The 19511-nt window shown below is 49.5% G+C and overlaps 2 protein-coding genes across 11 annotated transcripts in view; one reads left to right on the top strand and one right to left on the bottom strand.

Moving 5' to 3' along the window:
• The first annotated feature begins 2714 nt into the window (after nucleotides 1-2714).
• Nucleotides 2715-10393, top strand: DYNC2I2 (dynein 2 intermediate chain 2). The gene is made up of 9 exons (XM_051636338.1): nucleotides 2715-2857; nucleotides 3476-3730; nucleotides 4449-4558; nucleotides 6191-6348; nucleotides 6782-6891; nucleotides 7405-7572; nucleotides 8267-8499; nucleotides 9400-9557; nucleotides 9982-10393. The coding sequence occupies exons 1-9, from the start codon at nucleotides 2780-2782 to the stop codon at nucleotides 10218-10220; spliced, it is 1509 nt and encodes a 502-aa protein (XP_051492298.1). The 5' UTR covers nucleotides 2715-2779; the 3' UTR covers nucleotides 10221-10393.
• Nucleotides 10386-19511, bottom strand: part of SPTAN1 (spectrin alpha, non-erythrocytic 1) — a 51473-nt gene continuing 42347 nt past the window's right edge. For 5 of the 10 annotated variants that reach the window (XM_051636326.1, XM_051636327.1, XM_051636324.1 and 2 more), the window contains 13 exons: nucleotides 19087-19246; nucleotides 18783-18859; nucleotides 18417-18626; nucleotides 17877-18173; nucleotides 17293-17405; nucleotides 16429-16446; nucleotides 14623-14685; nucleotides 13578-13632; nucleotides 12904-13100; nucleotides 12495-12548; nucleotides 11884-12030; nucleotides 11420-11567; nucleotides 10386-10707 (listed from right to left, as the gene is read on the bottom strand). In XM_051636326.1, the coding sequence (XP_051492286.1) occupies nucleotides 10582-10707; nucleotides 11420-11567; nucleotides 11884-12030; nucleotides 12495-12548; nucleotides 12904-13100; nucleotides 13578-13632; nucleotides 14623-14685; nucleotides 16429-16446; nucleotides 17293-17405; nucleotides 17877-18173; nucleotides 18417-18626; nucleotides 18783-18859; nucleotides 19087-19246 (1665 nt within the window). In that variant the 3' untranslated portion in view covers nucleotides 10386-10581. The remainder of the gene's footprint in view (nucleotides 10708-11419; nucleotides 11568-11883; nucleotides 12031-12494; nucleotides 12549-12903; nucleotides 13101-13577; nucleotides 13633-14622; nucleotides 14686-16428; nucleotides 16447-17292; nucleotides 17406-17876; nucleotides 18174-18416; nucleotides 18627-18782; nucleotides 18860-19086; nucleotides 19247-19511) is intronic. The other 5 variants (XM_051636331.1, XM_051636329.1, XM_051636330.1 and 2 more) reach the window with 1 other exon arrangement.

The following is a 19511-nucleotide window of genomic DNA, read 5'->3' as shown; positions in this document are numbered from 1 at the left end:
TAAAAAAAAAATAAGCATTTCTCAGTAAGTGCTGTACTGGGGTTTCACCAATAACAGCAGCAGAGCACTGCTTTATGATCCAGCAATTGAGTTCTTGAATGAATACACTGAGGCAGAACACCAAGAATTTCCTCCAGAGGAGGGACTGGGATCCTGCTGTGACAAAACCAGTACATTGTTTTCAATACTCTTTATGTCTTTTAAAGCTGCCTTGTAAATGGATGCTTAAAACAAGGTTGGGACAGAAAGCTGAATGAGAAATAAAGCCAGTAAAGTAGTCTCAAACCCATGGCTACAGACACCTGGTTGAAAATCCCAAGAAGTGTTCTAGGAGCTCAGGCTTTTCAGTTTTGTGTTAAAACTGGCAGAAAAGGAGAGCAGAGTATACTTTGTCATGAAGTGTCCTCACATGTGACCTGATAAAAAAAACACCTTATCACAGAAAAAGAACATTGAAAAATACCCTTCTTGGTCAAGTCCATGGTCCATCTAGACCATTAGTGCCACACAGCAGTGACCAAAAGCAAGGTGCCAAGGGCCTGTCTACAGGAGGAGTGGACTATGGAAGTGGCCAGACTTGTATTCTGTCACTGAAGAGCTACTGCTACTGGTGGAGCTTCCACAGGTTACGAGCTGCAGGAGATGCCAAACTTGAACTCTGGAAATTCGTATTCACTCCTCTGCTGATCAGAGAGAGACTACAGGGCTAAAAGGACCCTCGGTTCCCCAGCAGACCCTCAGGGTGCTCCACACAAGCCAGGGGAGGAATCCGAGCAGATACACAGTACAGGGTTTGAAATCTGGAGGCTTCAGTTCTACTGGGACCTTTCCCCTTGCTTTGGAAGGAGGTGCCACTTAACCACGTTCTGCTTCAGTTTCACTGCCTATAAAATGGCTATAATAGCTCTTTGTCATGAGTTTTAGGGAATCTTACCCCATTTGCTATTCTTTGTAAATTAATTTAAATTCCTCAGAAGAACCGTTGTGTTTGGCTCTGACTTAAGTGGATTCACATGTGCTAAAGCAGCGCTGTGGCTGTTCTGACAAGCACCAACTGTCTCCTGTGATCCTTACGTGCAGGGCAGGCTCCTTCCCAGCAACAGTAGGAATATAACTCCAATGAAGTTGGTGCATCTGTGCCTGCTCGTGCCAGGGCTAAATTTAGCCCGTGCGGTCATCACGAAGTTGTTCCAATGGAGTTACAATTAGAAAAAAACAAAGCCAACATAAAAGCACAGTCATACCTGTTAGGAATAGTTACTCAAGGAAGCTATGACAGCAGTCAGCCTTTCTGCAGGCACAAGCGGCACAAATTATTATCCAGCAGGTGTGGCACCAGGAGAACTACAGCTCTCCGGTGCTCCCGGGGGGAGAGCAGCCCAGCTCCGGCACCCCAGCTGCCATCCAGCGAGGTTGAACAGTAGCTCACCCACAGGACAAGTTACCGTAATTCCCTCATCAGAGCCAAGGAACGGAAAGAGCAAGGAAGTCCAACCGCACGCCAGGCTTTACACGCGCGCTGGAAGCTGACTCTGCTGCCCCCGTTCCTGGGCAAGCACAGGCCTCATTCGCCAACCGAAAAAATACGTTCCTAGCACGACGAGTCCCTCGTCCCCGCGAGGCCGGAGGGCTCCGGAGCGGGGCCGGAGGGCTCCGGAGCGGGGCCGGAGGGCTCCGGAGCGGGGCCGGAGGGCTCCGGAGCGGGGCCGGAGGGCTCCGGAGCGGGGCCGGAGGGCTCCGGAGCGGGGCCGGAGGGCTCCGGAGCGGGGCCGGAGGGCTCCGGAGCGGGGCCGGAGGGCTCCGGAGCGGGGCCGGAGGGCTCCGGAGCGGGGCCGGAGGGCTCCGGAGCGGGGCCGGAGGGCTCCGGAGCGGGGCCGGAGGGCTCCGGAGCGGGGCCGGAGGGCTCCGGAGCGGGGCCGGAGGGCTCCGGAGCGGGGCCGGAGGGCTCCGGAGCGGGGCCGGAGGGCTCCGGAGCGGGGCCGGAGGGCTCCGGAGCGGGGCCGGAGGGCTCCGGAGCGGGGCCGGAGGGCTCCGGAGCGGGGCCGGAGGGCTCCGGAGCGGGGCCGGAGGGCTCCGGAGCGGGGCCGGAGGGCTCCGGAGCGGGGCCGGAGGGCTCCGGAGCGGGGCCGGAGGGCTCCGGAGCGGGGCCGGAGGGCTCCGGAGCGGGGCCGGAGGGCTCCGGAGCGGGGCCGGAGGGCTCCGGAGCGGGGCCGGAGGGCTCCGGAGCGGGGCCGGTTCCCCGCGGCACCTCCGCTCCGGCCCCGCCGCAGGGGGCACAGCCCGCACCGCTGCGGGGGTTTTGCGCCGCCAGTCGCCGAATATCGAGTTTCTCCTCAGAAAGGGCTTCTCTCACAATACAGCTCTCCCTTCCTTCTCTCCGTCCCGCCGCTCCCCCGGCTCTCCCGGCCCCTTCCCCGCCATCGCCGCCCCGGCGCCATCTTAACTCCTGGCAGCCCCCGCGCCCTCCCGCCTCCCGTGCCCCCGGCGGGACCCGCCGGCGCCCAGCGCAGGCACGGCTGGGGCTGCCGAAGCGGAAGGAGAGGCTCCCGCCGCACCTACGGCATAAACAGAGGTGTCGGAGCCAGCCCACCTCCCTCTCCCTCACGGGGCCGCCCAGCCCAGCCCGGACCCTCCGTGCCCTTCCCCAACATGGCACCCGCCGGCTCACTTTACCGCCCGCGTCGCTCGGGGGTGGCGTCATCCCGCAGCGCCTCGCGCGTTGCCATGGGAACCGGCCGGGCCGGGGGAGCCGGCTGGGCCGCGACCCCCGCTCGCCGCCATGTTCGCGGACGGGACGGCACCGGGCGCCGGGGTGGAGTCGCTGTGGAGGAGCGCCCGGAGCGCGCGCTGCGAGGCGGTGAGAGACCCCGAGACCTTTTATACCGCCGGGAGGGGCCGGGCCGGAGGTCAGAGCTGCGGCGGCCTGAGCTTTCCTCGCTCCCGGTCCCGCTGAGGGGGTGCCCGTCCATGAACCTCCCACAGGCCCTGCTCCTCTAGGGAGGCCCGGGACCAAGACCTTCCCCACGGGCAGTTTGCATCCCGGCAGGTGGGCCCCCAGGTGCTGGTGTCTGCCTGCTGGCTGTGCCCCTTATTTTACTAATTGAGGTAATTGGTAGAAACTGGCAAAGAAACACACGTGCAGCTGACACAAAGGCCGGCGCAAGGTAGTTTGAGAGCTGATACTGCAGCGCGTGTCCGGCTCGTTCCTCGGGAGTCTCTCTGCCGTTTTGTCTTTTCTCCTCCCCGCCCCGGGCCGTAGAGCACGCGGCCTGAATTCGACTGACATCCCGACATCTCTGATCGTGTGGTAGTCACAAATACCTGAGTGACACCCAGGTGGTTACGGAGGCACCCAGAGGTGTGCAGATGTGCTGGGGTGTCTCTCTGAAATGCCAACACGGGGAAGATGCTTTGGATGCTTCGTGCAGCACTCTTTTTCTGTTTGGGTTACAGAGTATCTGTTTTCTTTTCCTAGAAAAGCTGCCAGACTGGGAAAATTTCAACAGCAGAAACTGCTGTACAGTGTCACACTACCCGAGATGCCAGTGTCCAGACAGATCAAAGTAAAGATGCTGTCCAAGACCTGCAGCAAGAAGTCCAAGTAGATTACACAAGCCTTCTGTCATTCCTTCAGAGAGTAGAAGATGCTGTTATCAAAGAGCTCAATAAGAACTCCAAAAGCCGCGCCTTCGATGGCTTTGAAGTGACCTGGACAGACCAGAACAAAACAGTAAGTGGACAGAATTCAGCTCCTTGTCATTATCCAATCAGAGCTGGTTGCAGCAGCTCTAACTCATTAGTTTTATTTCTTGCTGTGATCGTTCTTGCCACATTCTAATAATTACAGATTACTAGTTGTTGTTTTCTGCAGCTCTCTGCCTTCCTTGAGGCCTGGCCATGCTTGGTCAAACTGTTCTTCCTTCTGGTGTTGCAGCAGCTCTGAGTCTGCAGCTTGTGTAGGCTTATCTTCAGCTTCCAGCAGCCCCTTTAGAACATGCCAGACTAGTTCTCTAGGAACAGCTGCAGTCAGTGATTCAGCAGCTCTCCCTGGTTAGATGTTATCTGTTTAGTGCATGGTGCTCAGGAGTGGAGGCAGTTTGTGTCAGACAGTCCAGGCTGGTGCACTTGTCTTCAGCCCTTTGCTTGTGGAGCTTAACCAGTGCTAGACCCCTACCTGGGGGGCTGTGGTAAATCCTAAAGGCACAGCCTTCCAGAGCTGCCATGCAGTCTGTGAGAGGGGATGATGAAGCAACAGCAGTTTTGTTTGGGTTGTGGTCTTTGTTTTTTTCCCTCCCATAGGAATTCAACAACTTTTCCTTGTATCCCACTACTAAGTAAGAGGGAAGCCTGCACTGTAGCCACATGATCATATGCAGGGTTGCACACAGAGATCTCATTTCCCTGTGTTGGAGGTTACAGCTCCAGTGCTTGGATTTGATCTGTTCCAGGTGTCCTGTTTGCATACACTGTCATACCCAGAGGCTCAGGATCAAAACCTGCAGGTCACCAGTGTCTCCTGGAATGCAACTGGGTCCGTGGTTGCGTGTTCCTATGGCCGGTGAGTGTCTGAGGGGATGGGGAGGGTGATGTGACATCTCAGGGTGACCTGAGCTTTATCTGCGCTCACTTTCTTTGCAGTAATAGACTAGACACACAGATATGCACTTTATGCAAGTTAAATTCTTAATATTCAAATACATGAAATCTCAGAGCAGTCTTAAATTAAGGCTTTTATTTCTTCCTTCCTCCCTGCCCTGAACAGGGATACATGTACTCTTAGTGATTTGTTTCTAAATAAATTGTTTGGAAAGAGCAGATGCGCTTGCAAATATACATGGGTGAGGTTTGGAAGTATGTGCTTATCTCCACTGAAGATCCTGTTGTTTTAATGTGGTCTCTGAGCACCCCAGATCACATCTGCACCCAACACCATGGACATGTGCTAACAAACATCTAAGAATTTCTGAATTGGGGGTTGGATAAAATGTTCATCTAATCCAATGAATGTCTGTAGCAACCTCTCCTCTCCTTTCAGTGCTCTCCTTCTGCCCTTATTCCTTTTTCCTTCCACTACCTTTTCCTTAGATTAAAAGTCCCAGCAAAAAGGGGATCTGTAGGGAAGAGTAAAACAGGGCAAACCTGTCTGTTAGTTGCCCCTTCTGCTCTCTCAGTTCACAGCTGGTTTCACATGAGAATGTGATTTCTGTCTCTGTGGTTACCCTTGGTAGAATTCCTTTCTGTGAACTTGCACAGTCTATGTAAATTTTCAGCCTCCACAACATCAATAAGGAGTTTCACAGCTCAGCTATCCATTGCATGGAAAATCACTCCTTTTATTTGATCAGATCTCTACCAGTAAAAGAATTAAGAGCATAAAATGAAAGCAGTAGAAGTCAGGCTCAAAATAATTGCTTCCTGTCCTGGCCACTCACTGTTCTGTCAATCTCTGTCCTCCATGTCCTCTCCTTGTAGCAAGACAGCACATCATATTGATCAGTGTGATGACAGTGAGAGGAGCACTTCAACAAGCATGTGATGAATGAAACAATAGAAATAACAAAAGAGTGGCTGGTGTCTTGTAGCATCCCAGAGTAATAATTAATGAGCAAATGACAGGCACAGAACTGGATGGAAATCTCTGGAGCTGGGGTGCATGGTGTGATTCATGCAGGGTCATCAGCACCCTTGGGTGGTTGTGGAGAATGTCCTCTGCTCCTGTGGAGACACCTGGACTTCAAGTCATGCTGCTTATCTCAGGCCAAGCAAGACTCAGTCAGTCTTTTCACCTGTCAGGCCTCCAGGTGCCTGGATCTTTAGTGCTGGGTTAGAGGAAACACGGTTGCAGCTCAGCAGCAGTGCCATCTCTTTAGATTTCTCATTCCCAAACTCCTGGCATCTTTCTGTATCTGCCCTTTAGATTGTTCCCATTATTTGAATGGTTGGTAGGTCTTGGGGTAGTGAATCCTGTCTGAGATGTACTTGCTGGCCCCTTCATTCTGTAAGTTCACTGACATGTGCTGTATCTGTACTAGCCCTCAGAGAAGTTTCATCAGCTCTTGATCCCCTCACCACAGTTTTCCTTCAAGCCACAAAGCTGCATATTTAAATGACCAGCGGGGCAGACCAGAGCTCTGCTGGGCTGGATTCTCTGCAGAACAGACAAGGCAAGATGCAGCTTTCTTCTCTTCAGGTTGGACAGTGGGGACTGGAGCACAGAAAGATCCTTTGTTTGTACCTGGAATCTGGACAGAAGAGGGTTGAATCCCCAGCGCCCTGACCTGGTGGTGGATGTTCCCAGTTCTGTGATGTGCCTGGCTTTCCACCCCTCCCAGCCTTCACTGATAGCTGGTAGGTTGCTCTTACCTTGGATCCATCTGAAATGTGCCTGTATTTTCCTTCAGCTTGGATCATATTTTCTCTTCCTCTCAGCAAAGCCTAAGATTTCTTGCACAAGTAATTAATGGTGATGAGCTCCTCAAACTGAGGAACTAATGCTCACCAACACCCATAAGTGCACTGTCGCTTCTGAACTGGGACTTACTGCTTTTTCAGTGACATCTGCCTTTGTATCATCTCCTGATAGATGGTAGGAGGAAATTCAGCTGCCTGTGTCCTTACAGAGCTGTGAGTCCTTTGAAGCTTCGATGACTGGACTTGGTGACCTTATAAGTCTCAACTGTGATGATTCTGTTAGTCTGCTGGGCCCATTTCCACCAGAGCTTCATTTCTGCATTTGTCATGAGCTGTTGAACCTTAAGACATTTTATCTGTGTCCTTTCAGGTGGCCTGTTCAGTGGGGAGCTGGTGGTGTGGGACACCAGCAGAACAGAAGACCCGGTGATCTGGAGGACAGGGATGACAGATGACACCCACACTGACCCAGTCTATCAGGTAACAGAACAGCTCCAGCAGACACAGCTGGGGGAGGAGGCTGTTGCTCTGTCCCTGATTTCAGTTCTTACCTTACTGGTGCTTTACCTGAAGCTCTCAGGCCACTGTTTCAGGGGTTATGTTCTCTGTTGATTGGCTCTTGTCCCCCAAATCTACCTACTGAACAGGCATTTGCTGAACTGGACACTCACCTCCCTACTCAGGATAAATGAAGAGTAGGCCTGTTCCTGGGCTCTGACTGTTCACTGATGCAGATACAGCCACCAATACTTGTGGTGGCTTAAAAAATGTAACTAGCAAAGTATGACTGGTCCTCAAGTGCAAAGGCACAGGCTTCAGCTTCTCTCCTAGCATGTTCGTCTGTGTTCAGCTCCCAGCAAGAGCTGGGTTGGCACCAGGACCAGGGGCTGCTGCCTGGCTCTGCTCCTGTGTTGTCTCGGCAGGTCAGGGGACCACAAGCTGCTGGGCAGTGGTGACAGTCCCCTTGTCATGAGCAGTTGGCATTTGGAACAGGTTACCTGGTTACCTGACACCGAGCACAGGAACCACTCCCGGCTGGTGAGCGCGTCCACGGACGGAAAGGTCCTGGTGTGGAGGGAGGAGCGAGACGGGCGGCTGGGCTTGGCTGAGGGGTTTGCCTTGGTGGCCCAGCAGATCCCTCGCTGTGCTGGGCTGAAGAAGGTGAGTTCAGTTCAGAGGGGGCTGAGATGTCAAAAACACTCTTACCTTTGGAGCCCAGGTGGCAGAGCTCACCCATCACATGCTAAGGGGCAGGAAAAGCCTCTTCTGAACACACGCACTAGCCCTTGATCCCCATCTGCCTTCCCATACTGAAATTATTCCTTGGAAGACTGGCAGCACCCCAGGTTCTGCCATGCTCTACAGAGAAGCTGGTGGGATGGAGGACAACTTGCTTATAGTAATATTAATTACTGTGAATCACAGAATCCTTCTTAACAAACCTTTAAGATCAGTGAGTCCAACCACAACCCAACTCCACCAACCATTAACCCAACTCTACCAAGTCCAGTGTTTAAACCATGTCCCTCAGCACCACATCTATAATTCTCTTAAACACCTCCAGGGATGGTGGTCCAACCCTGGGTGGTCTGTTCCAGTGTTTAGTTGCCCTTTCAGTGAAGAAGTTTCTTTTATTATCTAATCTAAAATTCCCCTGGCACAACCTGAGCCCATTTTCTCCTTGTCCTACCCCCTTGGAGTAGGATGGAGAAGTTAGAAGTTGAGCAGTGCTGCAAACCTCAGAGCTGGTGCAGGTTGTGCAGGGACCAGCTGGGTGGGTCCTGGAGCTGCTTCGTGCTGCAACCACGTGTCATCCTGGAGCCCCCAGCAGCAACTTTTTCTCTTTTTCTCCCAGCTCAGTCAGGGCGAGGCAGCCGTGGGTGTGACCTCGCTCTCCTTTTCACACTTCGACCCCCGGCTGTTCGTTGTGGGTGTGGAAGGTGGCAGCTCCCTGAAGTGCTCCATGGCAGCACAGACACTGGCCCTCCAGGGCACCAGCAGCTCCATTCCCCTCCATGCCCCCGCAGAACTCGCCTTCTCCCCGCACGCCGGGCCCGTGTACTCAGTCAGCTGCTCACCCTTCCACAGGCAAGTGCTGTGCCTTGACACCAGTGCTGCAGGTGGGACACAAATCACTGCCTGGCTCCACACCTGCATTTTCACACAGTCCTGGTTGGGGGGTGGATGTGTACAGGGTCACCTGGCTCTGGGAACCTGATCAAGCAGGGCCACCTCCCACCAGACCAGGTTGCTCCAGGCCCCATCCAACTTGGCCTTCAGCACTTCCAGGGATGGGGCAGCCAGAGTTTCCCTGGGCAACCTGTTCCAGTGTCTCACCACCCTCACACTAAAGAGTTTAATCCTAATGTCTCACCTAAATCTTCCCTCTTCCAGTTCTAATCCATTCCCCCTTGTCCTCTCACTACAAGCCCTTGTCAAAAGTCCCTCCCCAGCTTTCCTGTAGGCCCATTAACACCTTCCTTAGATCATACTAGGTATTAATAAAAGCAATTTAAAGACAAGGGATGGAGCTGAAAAAGCCATGCATCCATCAGTGCTCCAGTGATCTGCCCATCAGAAATCTTGCCAGCCTGAATTTCAAGTAGAGGCTCTCATCTCTGCATGCATTTACCCACCATCCAGGAAAGAGGCCCCAGGCCACGTTTCCATGAAACATGCTGACAGCCCAGCTTTGCATTTAATTTGCATGAGACAAACGCAGCCTGAACAATGCCTGCCTGTAGATCAGCAGTTCTCAGGCATCCCTGGCCCACAACCCACCACCAATACTCGGTGGACAACACGAACCCTCATTAAACTTAATTGAGGGCAGTAACAAAGCTGTGTCCTACAGCCTGGAAATGGCTGCTTTAGGAAACACATTCAGATCTTTGCAAAAGTCCAAGGCTGTGCTCCTTGACTGATTTTTGTTCTTCATCTTTAGCAGTAAAGCCAAACAAGTTGTTTCTTGCTTCCTCCCTCCCCCAGGAACCTCTTTCTGAGCTGTGGGACTGATGGACAAGTTCACCTGCACTCCATGTTGCAGTCACAGCCCCTCATTTCTCTCCAGCTGTCAAGGAAATACCTCTTCTGCGTGCGCTGGTCTCCAGTTCGACCACTGGTCTTTGCAGCTGCGTCTGGGGAAGGCAAGTAGCTGCAGGTGCCTGTTCTTAGACATAAAATTAATATTGTGGTATTAATTAGTACAGGTCAGCTGTGCTGATTAGCATTTCCCACAGGCAGAGTGCAGTGACCATTGCTTGTAGCGTGCCATTAGTTTTAATGGTGTAATTTATAATTAGTAAGATGAGTTCAGATACTTTTCACTGTTGGTACCTCCACTGCTGTTGCCACAACCATTTCCAGGGCTGTCACGTGGCAGGATGAGTGTAGATAAAACTTATTTCCAGCTTCCTGGTTTTTGACACTGGTTTGCCACAGCCTAGACACCGTGAGAGGGGAAACAGGTTAAGAAGAACAACTCTGAAGTTCAGACAAAGCAGATGACTCACCTGCTGTTAAATACAAACTTCCTTGCCATGAAGCTACAATAAATGTTCCCGTTTTTAGGAGCTGTGCACCTGTTTGACTTTGAGAAGAGCTCCCAGAAGCCTGCAGTTTCCGTGAAGCAGGGGGAGGGGGAATGCCCCGTGTACTGCCTGGAGTTCAACCCCAAGCACAGCGGGCTGCTGGCGGCAGGGGACGCTGCCGGTACCGTCAGAGTCTGGCAGCTGAGTTCTGACTTCACTGAGCAGGGATCCAGGGAAATGAGCCTCCTGGAGCAGCTGGCCAGTGAGGGCACAGACTAAGGCAGCAGCACAACCACTGTGTGAAGCTTGGGACTACTCTGGCTCCAAGAGAAGCTGCCCACTCACCTCTTACACAGTGTTGGGAAAACACACGTAACCCTGACAGCTGGAGTTTCATCCATGGAACAGCTGAATTTACATTTAACCATTAAACATGAAACGATGTGGTTTGACCAGTAACTTTTATTGAAGCACACTGCAACATGTTTGTTTTCCCTAAGAATCTTACGCTAAGCAGTTTAAGGTTACATCATAAAGTAACATTGATTATTGTAGAGCACAAAGAGAGAGAGACACATGCAGAGCTACAGTCAGCAAACGTGAGCATGTTCTTTGCATCTTTTGGTACTAGTGTTGGAGATCAATTCACAAAGAGTGAACGTGTGAATTCTATGTAGTCGTAGGCAGAGGGAAGCTCTCTGCCCTTGCCATCCATGTAGGGCTTCATGTGAGAGATGCAGTAATCGGCTTGTTCCCGGGTCAGGTTCTGAAAGAGAGACAGGGCAGAGGTGGGGACGGGCACCCTGAGGCCCTGGATGGGGCATGTACAGCTTCCCTCCCAGTCCCAGGGAGCACAACTTGGGGCAGAAGCCTGAGCAGCAGAACTACACCAAGCATGGAAATGTTCTGGCTGTTCAGATGCTACTTGGTTGACGGTTGGCAGGTCTGACCTTAGTCTTCCCACCAAAGAGAAGATGGAGCAGGTAACCGATACAAGGAAGCAGTGCAACCTCTTTATTTCTCTGCCAAGTGGTGGGACTCAGACAGGAAAAACTTGCTGTCTTGGCAGGGCCGTGAAAGGGAGGAGATGTTCCTACTGTCTAAGCTTGGGCTTAAGTTTCTCTGAATCGCTGTCTGGAGAAACATCTCCCTCTAGTTTCCCAAACAATTAAAGGAAAGTGTGAGTTCCAGAGAAGAGACACAGGGAATGCAGCCCCTTCCCAGGCTTTTGAGTAACTTGTTTTACACTCGTTCTGAGAAGTTCTTTGGCAGTTAAAGCTTTTCCTTTACAGAGCCCAGAAGGCAACTGGGTGGGACTGTTACCACCACTTCTGTGATTGCTACAGAGGAGACCCTGACAGGTTCAGAACTGACTCAACTGCAGTGACATGAACCTCCAAGCAATTAGTGCTGGTTAACAATCTATGAACAAAAAGCCTCCATCAGTCCCTCCCTGGTGGGCCACAGCCCACACCCACCTGGTAGAGCTCCTCCTTGGTCACATAGGGCTTCCCCTCAGAGCTGAGGGCACGGAAGGCGCTCTCGATCTCCTCGCTGGATTTCACGTTCTCCGTTTCTCTGCTGATCATGAAGGCCATGTACTCCTGCAGAGAGACGTGCCCATCCCTGCCAGAGAGACACAGCCTGTCAGCATGGCTGCCCATCCACACCTCAGCATAGCCCTTCCACACCACCTGAGAGGGGCTTATTTTCTGGAAGGAGTCAAAAGTCTTAACACAGGAGACACCGACAACACCAGATCATCTTCTAAAGTGGACTTCTTCCCCACTGCCAGTCTGACCCTCAGAAAGACTCTCTTACAGGAATCACTGTGAAAACAGCCATAGCCTCCCCACAACAGAGATAAGCACAGACCTTCCAGCCAGCTCCCCAGAGGACACCGAGACAGTATTTTGGAGTATCAGAAGGTCCAACCATGTACCTGTTGGGATCCACAGTGTCAAGGATGGACTCGAACTCTGGGTCTGGTTCTCCTTCCTCAACCATAGGCAGGTCGTAGCCAAGAGAGCGCAGGCAGGACTTAAACTCCTGGTGATTAAGTCTCCCAGATTTGTCCTTGTCAAAGTGCCTAAAAACAAACCCCACAGTTTTACATGTCAGTTGTTGAGTACTGAAAGCTATAAAATGGGTTGAGAACTAAAACAGATTCCAACTAGCCCACTATTCTGAACAAAGGAGCGTAAGTCAATAAATAATTCTACCTAACGTACATAATATATAAAGACAAATTCTGTACTTTGCTTAAAAAGTGTAAAAAAATGGCTACTTTTTTTAGAATTTTAGAATTCCAGCTGGAATCCAGTGGTACTCCCAGTTCCTACACCACTGTGCCCACCCATGAGTGTGCCCAGGAGAGACTCTCAGGTGGCCTTGGAGGCTCCTGCCATCTGGCAGAGATCAGAGCAGCTCAAAATGGGGCAGACAACAAAGGAGCTACAAACAGATCAGCCAGAGAATCCTGTGAACAGGAGCCATCCACGTGGCAGAAATATCTCAGGAGCATTCCTCTGGCATGTGTTCCCTGCTACTCACTTGAACATCATGCTGAACTCCTTCAGGGCCTCCTCAGTGACTCCCGTTGTGTTTCTGAAAAGGAAGCAGCAAGGATTGTGAACAGTTCCTGAAGTGCAGAACTCTGCTGGAGTCCATCTGCCCCACGCCAGTGTCTGCATCAGGTGAGGACAGATGAGCAAACACCACAGCTCAACAGAGTAAATTGATTCCTGTAAGATCTCATCATTGCTAATGACCAACAGGAACCATTTCCAAACCTGCCAACTCCATCCCTCTGAAGAGGACCAGGAGGTGGCAGGGATTTCCAAGCTCACTACACCCTTTGGTCAGAGCACAGGAGAGACCCATCAGCACAGACCATGCAAGGTTTCTGCCAGACCCAGGCAGATGTGTCTCCCATTTCATACCCCCCCCAAATCAGACATACCGAGCCTGAATCTGCTGCTCCAGGTTGTGCTGCATCCTCATCCCCAGCTGGTCCAGTTGGTCCCACTGCTGTGCCAGCCCCACGGTGCTGTGTTCTGTGTATTTGTTGTCCAGGATAAGTGCCTCTTCCATGGCTGCTCCCAGGTCCTCAATCTTCTTCAGCTGGCTCCTCATAGCTCGGATCTCCTGGTGCTTGCGCTGTTGGGAAGAAGTGAGGAGGAGAAAATCAAGGAGTGCAAAAAAAACCACCTTAATAAATTAGAACATGGTCTGGCAGGGAAGGAAGAAGGGTCATATTCCCCTTTTTCTCCTGGGATTATAGATACATATACTGGGATTTGTAAAATAGTATTCAAAGCCATGTTCCTCTTCATGCACACTACTGGAAACCAACAGGGTTTCACAAACCAGTTCTTCAGACAAAAAAAATCTCTGAAACATGCTGAGAATATTGTGTCCTGTCTGCCCTTCCCTGCTCATTGGGAAGAACAGAAAGGAAAACTACAGAGTGTTGTTCAGTGAGGTCTGATAAAAACAGGTATCAGATATGTACACAGTACTCAATACGTGTAAAATCAATTAAGATTTTACCATGTAATTACATGCATTTCCATTCCCATCCTGAGTTCCTCAGTCCTCAAGCTGGGAAAGGTGTTTTAGGTGAACATTACTTACTTTAGTAGCTTCCAACTGTGATTCCAGTGTTCCTGATTCCTCCACCATACAAGACCTAAACACAGAACCACAGTGAGAAGGGGCACTTATCCCATAAAAAATGGCAGGTGGGGCTTGAAATTAACAGTCCTTCCTTGGAGTTACAAAGCCTTACAGCACTATTATTCTCCTGTAGATGTTCAAGCAGTTTTTGTGTTTTGTTTATTCTGACTCATCCTGTTTCAGACTTGTTTGATTCTTATTTATAGAGTTAATTTCTAGCCCCATTTGAAAGGCAACATGATCAGCAGCCACACTTCATGCCAGATCCAAAGCAGCAGCTTTACTGGACCCAGTGACATTAGAGACTTAGTGCAGTCCCACCCCACAGTGCCCAGCACACAGACACACACACAAACTACAGGGGATTTGCTGGAGTTGGGCTGTGTTTGCCCTAAGGTACAGGAGCTCTACCGAGGTATGTTACGTGGGGATACAATGGGGGAAAATGACCTTGAAAACTACTGGTTTGGCTTAAAGGTATCCTGAATATGGCAAGATCTCTGCAGAAAACTGCAGACCTCTCCTCCACAGCAGTGGTTGGTGGGCAGCTGCCTCTCCCATCCTGTGCCCAGAGAACCTGAGGCACAGCCACCCCTCTTGGTCTGATTTCCATGCTGAGCTTCTTGGCACACTGCAGCCCCACACCAGTCACTAGGACCTAATTAACTACATCTGAATTTTCACCCCCACTGAAATCTGTCCTGCAGGAGCTTCTCCAGAAAGGGATTTCAAGTGCTGAATCACTCTGTAGCAGTGAAAACACCAAACATCTGGGTGTTCCTCACCCCAGGGTTAGAGCTGAGGTTCAGTGCATGGCTGAAGATGAACCACACACCCCAAACCCTGAGCAGGAAGCTGGGAACCAACCGTGGAAAGAGTCAACAGGGAAACAAACTTCCAAGCACCTCCAAGCCGTGAGAGTTAGTTGGAAGGAAAGCGAGCCTTGGAATTAAAGAGTGCATTTGAAAACCAAAGTGAGGTAAGAAAATAAGAGGAAAAAAACCTTCCAGATAGATCATCCCCAACTTCATACTGATAGACACGAATGACACGACGATATGCTATGCTAGTCAAAGAAAAGAAACCAAGTAAATTCCAAAAAGGAAGAAAGGAAGAACAGAGGAAAGAACACACCCAAACACGGCCACTGCAGTGGAGCCACATCCCAAGCCAGCAGCACCTCAAGCAAACACAAGCAAGTACTTAATGAAAAAAATAAATCATTCAAATGCTGGTTTAACACATACAGAAATAATCTGTTATTATTTTTGTATTATTATGTCACCAGATAAAGCAAGTCTCACTAAAAGACTAACTGAAGTCTTGCAACTAACTCATCTACATATTTTTTAAAGGCATTTCTTCTTCCCAGTTCTTCTTCCCTCCCCAAAGGAAACCTGCCTCCAGGCAGTGCCAGGCACACACAAGCAGCACACTGCCAAGCAAGGTGCACACATGGCAACTCTGACCTTGAAACTTCTTAGAAGCTCCAGCTTCCCTCCTGCCAAGGCAGGTTAAGCACAGCCAATGCCTCTTTGAGCTAAATCTGCATTTTTAATCTATTCATGCAGAATTAAGGACAAACTCTGCCTGGCTTCTGGTAATTTGTTCAACAAGAGAGCCCGGCATGGTGATCTCCAACTCTGACCCTACAGCTTTTAGTAAATGGCTCCTCTCTGTTCACTTTTTCTTGGATACCAAGACTAATCTACACCACCAGGTTACAAAGGAGCAGGGAATTCAGCATCCATTCCAGGAAAATCTGCTCGCTTCCATTAAACTGTACAAGAAAAATGGGGCAAATTATTTTTATCTGGCAGAAACTGCAGAGCATGAGAAGCTGTGATCAGTACAGAGCAAATAAGCAGCACAGTTACCTGCAAAGATTCCACCTTTTTATTATTAAAAGCTTCTCTCTTTCTGGGAAAGGCCCCAGCACTTCACCCAGGGCTGACACACAGGCCCCTGCACTCTTAGTGTTTTCCATCATGTCCTATTATGAAGCTTCCATTGTTTTAATACTGAAGAAATTTAAATGGACACACTCTCAGAGGGTTTGGCAGCCTGGAGACTTTTACAAGGATTTTATGATTTCCTTTCCACTTCTTGACAAATGACCAGCATGCATCCTCAGCAGGAGCTATTCCCATGGGCATAAAGTGGACTTAAAACCACAGGCAAACTGCCCGCAGACACAGGCCCGTGGGTTGATGTTGGAAGGTTTTGTTTTCTCCTCTCAAGAACAATCTCTGTGAGGCACAGTTAGGCAGCAGATGAAGAAATGGGCAGTTTGTATTTGTGTAAGTTTTAAGATCCATCATTTCAGTTAAGCCTCTTTATAGAGATCTTCCTTCTTACCAAAAATTGTCAGTATTTTAGGGCTTTAATTGTTCTGAGAACAGTTACAATGGAGAAGATTATTGCATTAAGTCTCCAAATGCTGGAGAACTAGGAATGTCAGCTGTTTTCCAAAGGTAGACTGTTGAATGTTCTCCCAAACCTCACAAGGTTAAGAGCCTTTTCTTGCGCAGGCCTCAGTGAAAGCAAGAACAAGAGTCAGGACTTCCATGGCATGTCAGTGCCCACCCATTACTAACAGCTTCTGCTTTTGACTAGGAAATCGTTATGTTTCTACTGGTTTATACTTCATCTGCTCCAAAATCTTGTTCCCTGTGCACCTCAGTCACAGATTGCTCTTTCCAAATAAAAGGGGCTCCAGAACAGCTCTCACAAGCGATGTAGTGACAGAAGAAAACACAGACAGAGCAGAACACATCACACTTTTAAGGATATAAAATTCAATACTAACCCATCTAGCAGGTAAGTCCTGTGGAAGGTGAAGATCCAAACATCAGGCAGCAGGACAGAGACAAGACAGTAAGAGAGGGACAGAGATTTGGGTGGGAAGCAAACATCAAAAAGTTAAAAATCATATTTATATTTCATTATTTCATGAAGACAGATACAGAACTATCTGTAAACACACAGAGACAGAGAATCACAGGAGTACATGGAAACACAACTCACCTCCTCTGATCCACACCCAGAGGGCATCAGAGCAGGCTGCCAGCACTCTCTGAGCACCCTTGCCTCTCTTCTCAAAAACATCCTCTTTGCTTCTCTCCAATTCTCAACCTTGAGGTTTTTATGTCTAACACAGTTCAATCTTTACTCCCTCTCCCCAGGCAGGGACATTCTCAGGCAGCACCCCAGGTAAGGGATTACCAAGTAGTCTTAAGCTTTTTTCACAGCTTCTTTCTCTATTGAAATTCTAGAGAGATTTCTAATACACTGTTCAATACAGAAGCAGCATGAACAGAAACTCCACAGGCACTTCACACATTCTGCTCCCAGCTGTGTTTTCCCCACCCCCCCAGCTGTCTGCAGACTACTTCAGGAATAACTGGAGAGGAGTGAAGGCCTGGATAACTGGAATTACTGTGGGAATTCAGAAGCAGAAACATTTTTCAAGGCTGGTGTTTTAGGGCTTTTATCTTCCTTGTGGCTACAAGGGTCTCCCTCAAATCCCAACTGCAGGAAATGAACAAGTCCTGAATAGCTGCTTTTCAGCAGGAGACATTTACAACTTAGACAGACCAAAGAGATGTAGGATGGATACAGGTATGAGCTGAGGAACATTCTAAGGGCAGCTCCTGGGGAAGACAAAATATACCTGGTCTCCTGAATCCACTGATGGAAGGCATTCGCGTGCTGAGCGAATTCCTGCCGCAATTTGTCATTTTCTTCCTGCCTTCTCTGCTCCTTCTGCAGCTCCAGTTCACGTTCCTGGGCAACCAACAAAAAACAGGTTTTGTGTTTTTGTGACAGGATGAGGACAATCCCATTATTTCTCTGTTTGAAACTAAGAGCTCCATACCAGTTCTGAAGCTCAACACAAGACTTGAGTGCTCACTGTCCTGGGTATCTAGACAAATCATCTAACATGACAACACAGAACATCCCTAGTGGAGTCGGGAGAACTGGAATGGAAGCAGCAGTTACTTTGCTGCATGACACCCACATGAAACGTGTCAGAGTTAGGAAGAGAAGGGAGATGTGCTTTGTCTTTTGAAAGACTGCAAATGGAAGACCAGGAAAACAAGTTTATGGCTAATGACTTTTTTTTTTTTTTTGTGTTCCCAAGATTTTGTGGTATTTCCATCTCTGCTACAGCAACAAACTTGCTCTGGTTCTCTGGGAGGATGACTTCCAGCGAGGAACTGAACAGTCAAACTAGGCTCTCTCTGCGTGACTCACCTTGATAATTTTCTGCAGATTCCTCCAGGTTTCCTCAAGAGCCTCCATGGTAAACCAAGTGTAGGGGTTGGAGGCCACACGGAAGCTTTTGATCTGGCGATCCAGCTCTGCCAGCTGGTTGAAATCAGCCTGGGCAGAACTGAGTGAAGAACGAAAAGCGTCGTGAGCTTCTCGCAGGGCTTTGATCTCCTCCAGCGAGTTGCAGCGCACGGGATCCGTCAGGTCCTCCTCAGCATTCTCAAACCAGCTGTTGAAGGCAGATGCCTTCTTTGCAAACGTCAGGAACAGATCCTCAACCTGGGAAAGAGAAAACAATCCAGGTGCTCAGTTATGCAGAAATGCAGATATTCCACAGGAGCTGATCTGGAATTAACAGGCACCACTGGTCATTTGCCTTTTATTTCTTGCAAGCATCTCAAGAATTCTTAAGACAACTCTCCAGGTTCTCCATCATAATTAGCTGCAAAACTTGCAAGCGTTGTATGTATTATTCAAAGAGAACAATTAGATTTTTGTAGCCCCCATGGTTTGGCCACTCACCTTTCTGAAATGCTCCTGAGCCTCCAAGAGCTTCTTTTTCCTGGCAGCAGAGTTGGCAAGCAGCTGATTCCAGCGCTTCATCAAGGAAGCGTGTCGAGCCTCGATGGCCCTGGACTGGATATGTTTGGCTGCAAGGAGCTGGTCTTTCAGAGCAGTGATGTTTGCAATTCCCTCTTGCTGGAAAGCCTGAAGTCCAGCATCAAAAGTTTCCTGAAGTATTAAAAGAATTAAGAAATATTTTAGACTGTATTTTTATTTAACCATTCCAATATACCCTGCATGTTATTTCAAATACAAAAAGCTAGATTCTTGTGTGTTCACCTGTTCTCTCCACTACTCATGGGTGAAAGCAGCATTATCACTAACCTGTTTGGTGAGCAGTGTCTGCACAGAAGACAGATCACGTCCATAATCATCTGTCTTCAGACTGTTTTCCTTCTCACCTGGAACATGAAACCAATTCAGTAAAAATGTCAATCTCTATCTCCAGGGTTCCCTCTATTCCAAATGAGGTCACTCCAAAGCATAAATCAGGTTTAGCACTGCTGATTACTTTGTGTTTAGGTCTGCTGGTTACAACAGCAAGTGAGAAGCTATTTGAGATCTGTTGTAATGAAGGAGCATCTCAGCTTCTCTGTGGCAGAGTCCTGTGCCCCAGTGTAGAACGTACCTATCCAGGACTCCACTACATCTGCCTTCCAGTTGAACTGGAGGAAGGCAGAGTTCTCATCCAGTTTGGCTTTCCTCTGAGCTGCTGCTTTTTCCAGATCTGACACCTTGCCTTTCAGGCCCTTCATCTTGGCGGTAATGCTCTCCACATGGTGATTGTTCTATGTGACAGGAGAAAAAGAAAAAAAAAAAAGCACACCAGATGATCTTACATCTTCCAAGACATCCCAGAAGTTGGTGGCAGAGCAAGGACTCTGAAAGATTTTGTTTTCCATGTAAAACCACTGCCCAAGAAATAGCTTTGAAAGCAGTTAACACCCACAGCTCATTCAGCAGCAAAAAATTATTAAGAGCTCCTTTCAAACAGACAACAAATCAGTCCTCAGAGAAGGGGAATTTACTTTGACATGAAAATGTCCTGGAGTC

The sequence above is a fragment of the Apus apus genome, chromosome 19 (assembly GCF_020740795.1).
Source record: "Apus apus isolate bApuApu2 chromosome 19, bApuApu2.pri.cur, whole genome shotgun sequence".
NCBI lineage: Eukaryota > Metazoa > Chordata > Aves > Apodiformes > Apodidae > Apus > Apus apus.
Note: the sequence above shows the minus strand (reverse complement) of the source record. Positions and strands in the feature narration are given on the sequence as shown.

Bases quoted from the DNA above. Each gene is read 5' to 3' on its own strand.
- DYNC2I2 (XM_051636338.1), top strand. From the start codon at position 2,780: ATGTTCGCGGACGGGACGGCACCGGGCGCCGGGGTGGAGTCGCTGTGG. The intron at 4,559-6,190 runs GTGAGTGTCTGA...TCTTCTCTTCAG, and splicing joins GTTGCGTGTTCCTATGGCCG to GTTGGACAGTGGGGACTGGA. The intron at 6,349-6,781 runs GTAGGTTGCTCT...GTGTCCTTTCAG, and splicing joins CCAGCCTTCACTGATAGCTG to GTGGCCTGTTCAGTGGGGAG.